Consider the following 12,287-nt stretch of genomic DNA (forward strand, 5'->3'; position numbering starts at 1 on the left):
AATAATATTGCATGCTACTGACATCCTTGTGTCTGTTCTTCATCATCCATGTCCTTTCTACCAGTAGGTGTGCCCCTCTCTCTTTTCTGGCCAAGCAATTGATTCTTCACATAAATATTCTATAGCCACCCCTTTCCAGAGTAGTATCATTTCAGTCTGGATGAAATCTGAAAATAAGGATGTCTGGAGGGTAACAAGCTTGGTGGGGGCTATTAGTATGACAGCGGATCGTCTCTGAGATGCCATCTTGGTTTCTTGCTCATGATAGGGCTGTGGCCTGTTATGTAATATGATGCAGTTGGTCTAGGCTGAAGGAGTGATGCAGAACAAAATAGTTATAATCAGACAATATTAGAGACTATATTTCATTACATAGTAAATTCACTTTGAGGTTAAAACTCAACTATGCCTATGGACAGATTTATAAAAAATAAAATAAAAACTAGTAAAATGCCAGCTACTTCATTGCTCCCTGTTTAACTGTTCCTAGTCCCTACCTCATCGTTGTCCCTGCCTTATCGTTGTCGCGCTAGTAATTTCTACCGGCCCAATTGGTCAGAATAGTTGGAGGAATATACGTGATGCAGCATTCTATTGGATGACACCACTGTCAATTAATTACAGGATGATTGCGTTATAGGCTCTCCGCTGGGTTTTGACTAGATGGGATACAGTTTATATCATAATTTAACAGATTTTGTTTAAGCAGCACGTTAAGATAATTAACTTATCAGGTTATGATAATTAGATTACGGTTATGAAAAGGTTTAGGGTTAGCTACCCCACCCCCCCCCCCAAAAAAAAATATACTTTAGACGTTAATTTGACACAAACTGTATCCCATCTAGCCGTGACCTCACTGTTGCCATCGGTGACTGTCAGAAGCGAGTCAGCGAAGCAGGGAAAGGAAGGGGGCGTTAACCACTGCATTAATTTACAGTCGGTCTCTCAAATACCGACACCTATTTAATTTCAAAACCTACATACCAACAAAAAATAAGACTTTTCGTATATAATCTTGTGAAGGGTAGAAGAGGGAGCCATGGCGAAGCGGCAGGACACCAAGAAATTCTTTGAGAATCTTTCCGGTGCTGGAAAATCCATCGGCGTTCTGACAAGCGGAGGAGATGCTCAAGGTATCAGTTACTGTTAGGCTACAAGTGGATTAGAGTGATACTGTAATAAACGCTGGAATTGTGTAATCATTACGATACTAAAAGGGAAACAAAGTGTCGAATTAATATCAGTATTACAAGTGCTGTCATTGTGTTTAGCCTAAAGGAACTTAGTATTTTGTTCTCATATGTTTGACTTAATTATTCAAAAGATAATGTAGGCTAGTTGAGTATTGACCAAAAAAAGCTGTTCAACATTAAATAAAATTCATAATAACATTATTTGTGGAGTATGTAGGCAATTGGTAGGCTATTTTTGGTTAGAATTGTCACACCATTGGAAAAGGGAGATGATGCATTATTGTAATCAACAAAAACACGGAGCAAAAAAGTGTATCATACTGAAGGGTCGGTGCTATCCGGCAAGGGATATTTATGTTTAAGGTTAGAGTTAGGGTAAGAGTGTGGACGTCCCAAGAATCCCGGATAGCACTATCCGACACTGAAGCCTGCATTGCGGAATTCCATTCGTTGATAACCTATGGCGCAGATATGTCATCACGTCTGCAGGCGCACGCCCTGGATGTTAAACTCAACTTGCCAATTGCAGAGAGCTAAGCATATGTGCATAGTAGCAGTTGCGATTTTAGCATGTAAATCTTGGTGGGGCAAACTCAACAAAAACAAAAAATTGGGATCCATGCCAGCAAAGCCACTACACAACACAATACATTAATTGCATTATAACCGTGACAAACAATGCCCACAAACTGTTAGGGCCTACATAAAGCTGTCCCAAGAGCAGAGCTTTCTTTTCAGCACCATGGAGTGAATCCTTACCACTGCTACACCTGGCTATCAGAGGAGCCTTGTCTGGCAGCTAAACAGTTAATTCAGCCTCATTTACTGCCTTAAAAAAACAGCTGATATAGCTGACTTGCTTAAACAAATGTGGTTTCTACTAACAATTGAGATGTACAAACTATAGCATAAGGGGACGACAATCGGATAAGAGGCTATTTGTCATTTTGATTAAGACATTAATGAGCGAGCTTGGACGGACGTAGACGGACGTAGTCAACTATTTGTTCAGCACTTTTGAAATGTGCATTAATAGAATTAAGTTAATGGGCCATTCTTACAGTATTTTCCCTGTACACCAAGATAGAACCGTGGGATAAATGAAGGGGGCATATAAGCAGACAATGAAAGCTCTTAAAATATGAAATGATTACATTTCTCTCAAACAGGCTATAGGCTACATGTGCACCACCAAGTAAGAACAGTAGGCTAGGTTATGAGGGGGAAAGGGACCAAATTAATAGGGTGCGCCACATGGGCTACTAATAGCTTATTACACAACATACACTTAGTATTGCTTTCTTAGCTACAGTATACATATCTCCCTGGCATATTACATAATTTATGCAGTAGCATACAATATATTTTGTGCTGTGCTTACTTGAACAGGAAGGTGGCACAGCGGTCCTTCTTGTGGGCAAATTTAGTCATCAAAGTCTGGCATTTTCTGGATTGATGGTGCTTTCAAGACAACTGGGAACTCAGAAAAAAACAAGGCCGATTCATGACGTCAGTGATCTTCAGGTCGGAGCTCTAGAAAGAAGCCCAAGTTCCCGACATCCGAGTTGGATAATCGTTCAAAATGTATTTTCCAAGTCCGAGCTAGTTTTTGTCAGCGTTCCCATTTCTCTTGAACTCACTGAAGTCTGTTGCATGTGAATTTGTATTATTTTAAGCTTGGAAAAGAGACCCTTAATCCCAGACTTGGACAACACACCCACTCCACTGAATAGCAGGCTAGTGATTGCTTAGCAATGCTTGCAGTTAGCCACTGATTCCTTCGAAGCTTCTCATTGTTGAATTTCCATCTTGTTGTGTAATGTTTATGTTCAATGGCCGATGAGCACCGATACGTTTTATCTATAATTTATCTTCATATGAAAAGGATTTGCCAGTAGATTGTCGACTTGATTCATGAGGATAACTGCTTGTCTAGCTTGCTAGCTAAGATTTTGAAAGTTTGAGGTTGACATGATCAGTCCAACCTAAGCTACAGTAGATATAATGTGATTTGATGTCATTTTATCTGTGGTCAATGACCTTGAGCCTTTGATGGGCACTTCTAATGTAACTGTATGTCAGCACCAAAGGGCCTAGAATTTTCGAGTTCTCTCCGTAGATTTTGCGATGACGTAGTGTCCCCGTGAGTGACAGAACACTTAGCCAATCACGGCGCAACAAGAGAACATTACCAACCCCTACGCTCCGTATTTTCCACTGGCTGCCCCACCACCACAGAAAGCACTGAGCTAGGCTGAAACACCTTAATTTTAGAGCTGCCTTACTCAAGAAAGCAAAAAACAGACCATGTTTGTGTGCGGCTTTATTAACTCAATGATATTTTATTTTTTACATTGTTTGCAAACTGATATTAGCATGTGTTAATGCAAAACAGGCACTTTTTTTCAGCTCTGCCTCACCTGTCCTGAATGATGGGTTGCCACTGCATACGAGCCTATCAATATTGTAATGTATTTAATTTTATATCAGCCTATTTCAATGTGACTATCATTATAAAGTTCCCTGTGCATTAAAACATCTGAGGATTAACATTTGTGCCAGCCTGGCAGGAAGTGGCAGGGGCTGTATCCCAAATTACCAATTCAGCGTACTACTTTTGACCAGGTGTACTTTACAGGGAATATGGTGCCATTTGGGACACTGCCACAGTGCACCTTATCATGGGACACAGAGGTGGCTGCCAATTAAAACACATCTTGACTATTGTAGCGCGCATGGCATTACTAATGGGCAGACAAGCACTTAAAGAGGAAGATGGGGATGAGAATAGGGTAGACCTACGTGAGGCGCTGCAAGTAGTGGAGTTGTCCCCTGGGTTTCTCAACTCCGAAATGTAGCCTACCTCTCACAGAGTTGAGAAATTTGGCTACCTCTATGCGTCACTATAATGTGGAAACACAACTGACATCTCAGTAAAGGACTGTGGTAGTAATAAGTGTGACTCAGCCATTCATTGTTCCATGCCTGGCCCTGGCTGTCATTCACTAATAATATTGTACTCTCTTTACATGGACTATCTTATTGGCAGACTACAGCAGGCTGAGATTTCCACTGAATGTATGATACTGTAGTACATTTGCAACAATAGTCTACTGTATCTGTCATTAAAGTGTGACATAGTGGGGAGTAGAGTAGTAGGCTACTCCCTTTCTCATCAGAGTACTAGTTCTAAAAAGCCTACACGTGTAACCATGTAATGACGCTTTATCTCTTCACAGCTTTAAAGATTGTTACTGGCATGGCCCAAATATTTTCACCTTGCTCAAAGCCTTCAAACACACTGTTGTGTCGCTTTGTTTCATTGGCCTGCTGTTCTTTACTTTGCTTGATCCTATCTTGAAGGGTCAGTAGTGCTGGAAGGAAGAGGTTGTATGCATATGTCTGTGTTGAGAAATACACTGCATCCTGTTACTGTAGAGCAGGGATCATCAACTAGATTCAGCCGCGTCCAAATACATTTTTTTGAGTGGCTGGTCAGTGGGCCAGAACATAATAACACTTTTTTTTATTTTTTTACTGCAAATGGACCACAAGAAGACCATAATATTTGACTAAAACATCATTTCAAACCTTGCTTACAGTTGTATACAATATCTCTATTATGTGTGGGAATACATGGGAACAGATGACCAAAATTAAAATCACTATGGCTGATTTCCTGGTGTTGTTATTGTCTTCTATGTCCAACAATGAAAATGCATAAAAATAATCTTGGGTGGGCCAAATAAACTACCAGTTGGGGAACCCTGCTGTCAGTTGAGTGAGTGGGTAAAATCACTGGAGAAGCCAAGCACCCCCCCGTTAATTAACAAAAACACGTTTACCATCTTTTGGCTTTCACTGATGCTGACCTTCTGAACATCTACATTTTAAAAAGTCTAATAAATACATGTAATATAGCCTACACCTTCACAATAAAGAACAGAATAGCATACTCTGAGTTGTCCTTATGTTAGGTCCTGATCTGGCTAAGCCAAATGGCTGTGGGCTACAAAAGTGAATTTAGCAGACAAGATTTGCTTAGAATTCCATGGCATTATTTTATAGTATGAAGAATACAACTGAACAAAGCTGAATAAAATAGAAACTATCAGGAATCAAGGTAAGACCCAAGTGCAGACTGTGTGAAGTAACAATGTTTATTGTAACAACAGGGGCAGGCAAACGACAGGTCAAGACAGGCAGGGGGCGATAATCCAGAGTAGGAGCAAAGGTACAATACGGCAGGCAGCCTCGGGGTCAGGGACAGGCAGAGTTCAGCAATCCAGAGGTGGAGCAAAGGCACAGGACGGCAGGCAGGCTCAGGGACAGGCAGAGTGATCAGGGGGGTGGGTACTTGGTCAGGACAGGCAAGGGTCAAAAACCAGGAGGACGAGAAAAAGAGAGACTAGGGAAAAACAGGAGCTGAGACAAAACGTTGGTAGGCTTGAACAAACAAGACGAACTGGCAACAGACAAACAGAGAACACAGGTATAAATACACAGGGGATAAGGGGGAAGATGGACGACACCTGGAGGGGGGTGGATACAATCACAAAGACAGGTGAAACAAATCAGGGTGTGACAGAAATAATATTTTCTCCAAACGATTTGAGGGAGTGCGCACATGCAGCTATTCTGTGTTGAGTGGTTAACAAATCAAATCAAATCAAATTTATTTATATAGCCCTTCGTACATCAGCTGATATCTCAAAGTGCTGTACAGAAACCCAGCCTAAAACCCCAAACAGCAAGCAATGCAGGTGTAGAAGCACGGTGGCTAGGAAAAACTCCCTAGAAAGGCCAAAACCTAGGAAGAAACCTAGAGAGGAACCAGGCTATGTGGGGTGGCCAGTCCTCTTCTGGCTGTGCCGGGTGGAGATTATAACAAAACATGGTCAAGATGTTCAAATGTTCATAAATGACCAGCATGGTCGAATAATAATAAGGCAGAATAGTTGAAACTGGAGCAGCAGCACAGTCAGGTGGACTGGGGACAGCAAGGAGTCATCATGTCAGATATTCCTGGGGCATGGTCCTAGGGCTCAGGTCAGTTGAAACTGGAGCAGCAGCACAGCCAGGTGGACTGGGGACAGCAAGGAGTCATCATGTCAGGTAGTCCTGGGGCATGGTCCTAGGGCTCAGGTCCTCCGAGAGAGAGAAAGAGAGGAGAGAATTAGAGAACGCACACTTAGATTCACACAGGACATCAAATAGGACAGGAGAAGTACTCCAGATATAACAAACTGACCCTAGCCCCCCGACACATAAACTACTGCAGCATAAATACTGGAGGCTGAGACAGGAGGGGTCAGGAGACACTGTGGCCCACTCCGAGGACACCCCCGGACAGGGCCAAACAGGAAGGATATAACCCCACCCACTTTGCCAAAGCACAGCCCCCACACCACTAGAGGGATATCTTCAACCACCAACTTACCATCCTGAGACAAGGCTGAGTATAGCCCACAAAGACCTCCGCCACGGCACAACCCAAGGGGGGGGGGGGGGGGGGGGGGCGCCAACCCAGACAGGATGACCACATCAGTGACTCAACCCACTCAGGTGACGCACCCCCTCCAGGGACGGCATGAGAGAGCCCCAGTAAAGCCAGTGACTCAGCCCCTGTAATAGGGTTAGAGGCAGAGAATCCCAGTGGAAAGAGGGGAACCGGCCAGGCAAAGACAGCAAGGGCGGTTCGTTGCTCCAGAGCCTTTCCGTTCACCCTCCCACTCCTGGGCCAGACTACACTCAATCATATGACCCACTGAAGAGATGAGTCTTCAGTAGAGACTTAAAGGTTGAGACCGAGTTTGCGTCTCTGACATGGGTAGGCAGACCGTTCCATAAAAATGGAGCTCTATAGGAGAAAGCCCTGCCTCCAGCTGTTTGCTTAAAAATTCTAGGGACAATTAGGAGGCCTGCGTCTTGTGACCGTAGCGTACGTGTAGGTATGTACGGCAGGACCAAATCAGAGAGATAGGTAGGAGCAAGCCCATGTAATGCTTTGTAGGTTAGCAGTAAAACCTTGAAATCAGCCCTTGCTTTGACAGGAAGCCAGTGTAGAGAGGCTAGCACTGGAGTAATATGATCAAATTTTTTGGTTCTAGTCAGGATTCTAGCAGCCGTATTTAGCACTAACTGAAGTTTATTTAGTGCTTTATCCGGGTAGCCGGAAAGTAGAGCATTGCAGTAGTCTAACCTAGAAGTGACAAAAGCATGGATTAATTTTTCTGCATCATTTTTGGACAGAAAGTTTCTGATTTTTGCAATGTTACGTAGATGGAAAAAAGCTGTCCTTGAAAAGGTCTTGATATGTTCTTCAAAAGAGAGATCAGGGTCCAGAGTAACGCCGAGGTCCTTCACAGTTTTATTTGAGACGACTGTACAACCATTAAGATTAATTGTCAGATTCAACAGAAGATCTCTTTGTTTCTTGGGACCTAGAACAAGCATCTCTGTTTTGTCCGAGTTTAAAAGTAGAACGTTTGCAGCCATCCACTTCCTTATGTCTGAAACACATTCTTCTAGCAAGGGCAATTTTGGGGCTTCACCATGTTTAATTGAGATGTACAGCTGTGTGTCATCCGCATAGCAGTGAAAGTTAACATTATGTTTTCGAATAACATCCCCAAGAGGTAAAATATATAGTGAAAACAATAGTGGTCCTAAAACGGAACCTTGAGGAACACCGAAATTTACAGTTGATTTGTCAGAGGACAAACCATTCACAGAGACAAACTGATATCTTTCCGACAGATAAGATCTAAACCAGGCCAGAACTTGTCCGTGTAGACCAATTTGGGTTTCCAATCTCTCCAAAATAATGTGGTGATCGATGGTATCAAAAGCAGCACTAAGGTCTAGGAGCACAAGGACAGATGCAGAGCCTCGGTCCGATGCCATTAAAATGTAATTTACCACCTTCACAAGTGCAGTCTCAGTGCTATGATGGGGTCTAAAACCAGACTGAAGCATTTCGTATACATTGTTTGTTTTGAGAGGAATGGAAGATTCGATATAGGCCGATAGTTTTTTATATTTTCTGGGTCAAGGTTTGGCTTTTTCAAGAGAGGCTTTATTACTGCCACTTTTAGTGAGTTTGGTACACATCCGGTGGATAGAGAGCCGTTTATTATGTTCAACATAGGAGGGCCAAGCACAGGAAGCAGCTCTTTCAGTAGTTTAGTTGGAATAGGGTCCAGTATGCAGCTTGAAGGTTTAGAGGCCATGATTATTTTCATCATTGTGTCAAGAGATATAGTACTAAAACACTTGAGCGTCTCTCTTGATCCTAGGTCCTGGCAGAGTTGTGCAGACTCAGGACAACTGAGCTTTGAAGGAATACGCAGATTTAAGGAGGAGTCCGTAATTTGCTTTCTAATAATCATAATCTTTTCCTCAAAGAAGTTCATGAATTTATCACTGCTAAAGTGAAAGTCATCCTCTCTTGGGGAATGCTGCTTTTTAGTTAGCTTTGCGACAGTATCAAAAAGGAATTTCGGATTGTTCTTATTTTCCTCAATTAAGTTAGAAAAATAGGATGATCGAGCAGCAGTAAGGGCTCTTCGGTACTGCACAGTACTGTCTTTCCAAGCTAGTCGGAAGACTTCCAGTTTGGTGTGGCGCCATTTCCGTTCCAATTTTTTGGAAGCTTGCTTCAGAGCTCGGGTATTTTCTGTGTACCAGGGAGCTAGTTTCTTATGAGAAATGTTTTTAGTTTTTAGGGGTGCAACTGCATCTAGGGTATTGTGCAAGGTTAAGTTGAGTTCCTCAGTTAGGTGGTTAACTGATTTTTGTCCTCTGGCGTCCTTGGGTAGACAGAGGGAATCTGGAAGGACATCAAGGAATCTTTGTGTTGTCTGTGAATTTATAGCACGACTTTTGATGATCCTTGGTTGGGGTCTGAGCAGATTATTTGTTGCAATTGCAAACGTAATAAAATGGTGGTCCGATAGTCCAGGATTATGAGGAAAAACATTAAGATCCACAACATTTATTCCATGGGACAAAACAAGGTCCAGCGTATACAAATAAATAGGTATTATTATATGCTTAATTTAGAGTTATTAATGTAACTTTAGTTGTTCTACAAATGTACGTTCATCTCTAGGAGACAGAACGCGTATCCTTCCTGAGCGGTATGACGGATGTTTTGATTTTTTAATTTTTAAGGCTGCATGATGCGACTCTAATGATGATTTGAAAAAAGTTGCTTGAAAGGCATGATCTCTGCTTTGTTTTTTGCCTAGGCTGTACACACTACATCAATCACTCATTCACAATTTGACAAGCACTTGAACATGTCTAGAATTTTATGGCGGCATCCCCTTTGTGTGGCCGTAATGCACCCTAAAAAAATCCATGCCTTTTGTGGCCAGTGAGTGCTGCACACTCAATCATGTGATCAGGTCTTTCTCACAGGCTACAAGTGAAGACAGACACATCAGGGACACAACTGCGCACGTCTTTATCCAATTCCGAGGTGAACTTTGAAGATATTGGAAGAACTGTCCACATTTACTTTTGTCAGCCAACAAGATGAGTAGGTTGAAGTCGGAAGTTTACATACACCTTAGAAAAATGCATTTAAACTCAGTTTTTCACAATTCCTGACATTTAATCCTAGTAAAAATTCCCTGTCTTAGGTCAGTTAGGATCACCACTTTATTTTAAGAATGTGTAATGTCAGAATAATAGTAGAGAGAATGATTTATTTCAGCTTTTATTTATTTTCTCACATTCTCAGTGGGTCAAAAGTTTACATACAATTAGTATTTGGTAGCATTGCCTTTTAAATTGTTTAACTTGGGTCAAACGTTTCAGGTAGCCTTCCACAAGCTTCCCACAATAAGTTGGGTGAATTTTGGCCCATTCCTCCTGACAGAGCTGGTGTAACTGAGTCAGGTTTGTAGGCCTCCTTGCTCACACACACTTTTTCAGTTCCGTCTTCTATAAGATTGAGGTCAGGGCTTTGTGATGACCACTCCAATACCTTGACTTTGTTGTCCTTAAGCCATTTTGCCATAACTTTGGAAGTATGCTTGGGGTCATTGTCCATTTGGAAGACCCATTTGCGACCAAGCTTTAACTTCCTGACTGATGTTTTGAGATGTTGCTTCAATATATCCACATCATTTTGCTCACTCATGATGCCATCTATTTTGTGAAGTGCACCAGTCCCTCCTGCAGCAAAGCACCCCCACAACATGATGCTGCCACCCCCGTTCTTCACGGTTGGGATGGTGTACTTCGGCTTGCAAGCCTCCCCCTTTTTCCTCCAAACATAACAATGGTCATTATGGCCAAACAGTTCTATTTTTGTTTCATCAGACCAGAGGACTTTTCTCCAAAAAGTACGATCTTTGTCCCCATGTGCAGTCGCAAACCGTAGTCTGGCTTTTTCATGGCAGTTTTGGAGCAGTGGCTTCTTCCTTGCTGAGCGGCCTTTCAGGTTATGTCGATATAGGACTCGTTTTTACTGTGGCTATAGATACTTTTGTACCCGTTTCCTCCAGCATATTCACAAGGCCCTTTGCTGTTGTTCTGGGATTGATTTGCACTTTCGCACCAAAGTATGTTCATCTCTAGGAGACAGAACATGTATCCTTCGTGAGCGGTATGACGGATGCATGGTCCCATGGTGTTTATACTTGCGTACTATTGTTTGTACAGATGAACGTGGTACCTTCAGGCGTTTGGAAATTGCTCCCAAGGATGAACCAGACATGTGGAGGTCTACAATTAGTTTTTTTTTATGTCTTTGCTGATTTCTTTAGATTTTCCCATGATGTCAAGCAAAGAGGCACTGAGTTTGAAGGTAGGCCTTGAAATACATCCACAGATACACCTCAAATCGACTCAAATGATGTCAGAAGCTTCTAAAGCCATGACATAATTTTCTGGAATTTTCCAAGCTGTTTAAAGGCACAGTTATCTTAGTGTATGTAAACTTCTGACCTACTGGATTGTGATACAGTGAATTATAATTGAAATAATCTGTCTGTAAACAATTGTTGGAAAAAATACTTGTGTCATGCACAAAGTAGATCCTAACTGACTTGCCAAAACTATATTTTGTTAACAAGAAACTTGTTGAGTGGTTGAAAAATGAGTTTTCTTGACTCCAACCTAAGTGTATGTAAACTTCCGACTTCAACTGTAGATGGTTGTCACGTAGAGAGACAGAGGAGCACTGTTTTGATCACTCGGATGCTTTCTCCTGTGAGAAAATTATGAAACATAGAGAGATGAAAGATACATTATTTTATGTGTTTTTATTTTTTTCTTGATACGTTTTTGGGGGAAGCCTGGTTTCCCTTGGTATTCATGAATACACACCACTACCTGCTGTAGAGAAATCAAACATAACTAAACATACCTAATCCATCATCTCTACGAACACTACTTGGCCGTCGTAAAGATACATTTGTCCCTCGCTATCAAATAAACACCCGAATCAAACTTTTGTCACAATCACACTACATTCCTGCTGTGTCAACAGTGGGCTACCATTAGACCAAGCACTTTGTACGAGAGTACCTACCATGAAATCTACCATTGTCTACACAGCAGGAATATAGTGCAAAAGTCCCGTCAGAATCCAGCTGTGGTCGAAGCTAGAAAGCATCCTGTAGCCTACCCTGAAGACTAGAACATTCACATGATGTAAGTAAAAACCACTAAGACTTCTGGCAGTCTTATCTGCCAGAAAATATCAGTTGGTTCTGTATATAGGGTGATTCCTAAAATTAATTACAGAACCATTGGCCATGCTTCAGGAAATCTTCCAGTGGGATTCAGTGTTTATCATTGTTAACCTACATTGGCTAATATATGCACAATTTTCTGTGTACACACAGGTCTCCTTTATCTTATATTGTTACTGGTCTCCTAGCAACAGTGACTGGCACCAGCCAACCCACAGTACCAGAATCAGTGCTCGTTAGCATCGACCCAGACAACAGACCCTTAATATCTGTGCCAGACCAACCATGCACTCTGGTCTCGCTACAGTCTGTTTACTGTGAAGGCATGCTGATTCTGAAATGAAACCCTATATCATATATAGTGTACCCTATGTGGGCCCTG

At 42.0% G+C, this 12,287-nt stretch overlaps 1 protein-coding gene across 12 annotated transcripts in view; it reads left to right on the forward strand.

The window, feature by feature from the left end:
* The first annotated feature begins 631 nt into the window (after positions 1 to 631).
* Positions 632 to 12,287, forward strand: part of LOC110508777 (ATP-dependent 6-phosphofructokinase, platelet type) — a 39,695-nt gene continuing 28,039 nt past the window's right edge. For 8 of the 12 annotated variants that reach the window (XM_090224823.1, XM_090224824.1, XM_090224825.1 and 5 more), the window contains exon 1: positions 636 to 1,136. In XM_090224823.1, coding sequence (XP_090080949.1) covers positions 1,043 to 1,136 — 94 coding nt within the window. In that variant the 5' untranslated portion in view covers positions 636 to 1,042. Of the gene's footprint in view, positions 1,137 to 12,287 lie in introns of all 12 variants that reach the window. The other 4 variants (XM_036966981.2, XM_021589590.3, XM_021589591.3 and 1 more) reach the window with 2 other exon arrangements.

The sequence above is a fragment of the Oncorhynchus mykiss genome, chromosome 28 (assembly GCF_057628025.1).
Source record: "Oncorhynchus mykiss isolate SJ-2025 chromosome 28, ASM5762802v1, whole genome shotgun sequence".
Taxonomy (NCBI): domain Eukaryota; kingdom Metazoa; phylum Chordata; class Actinopteri; order Salmoniformes; family Salmonidae; genus Oncorhynchus; species Oncorhynchus mykiss.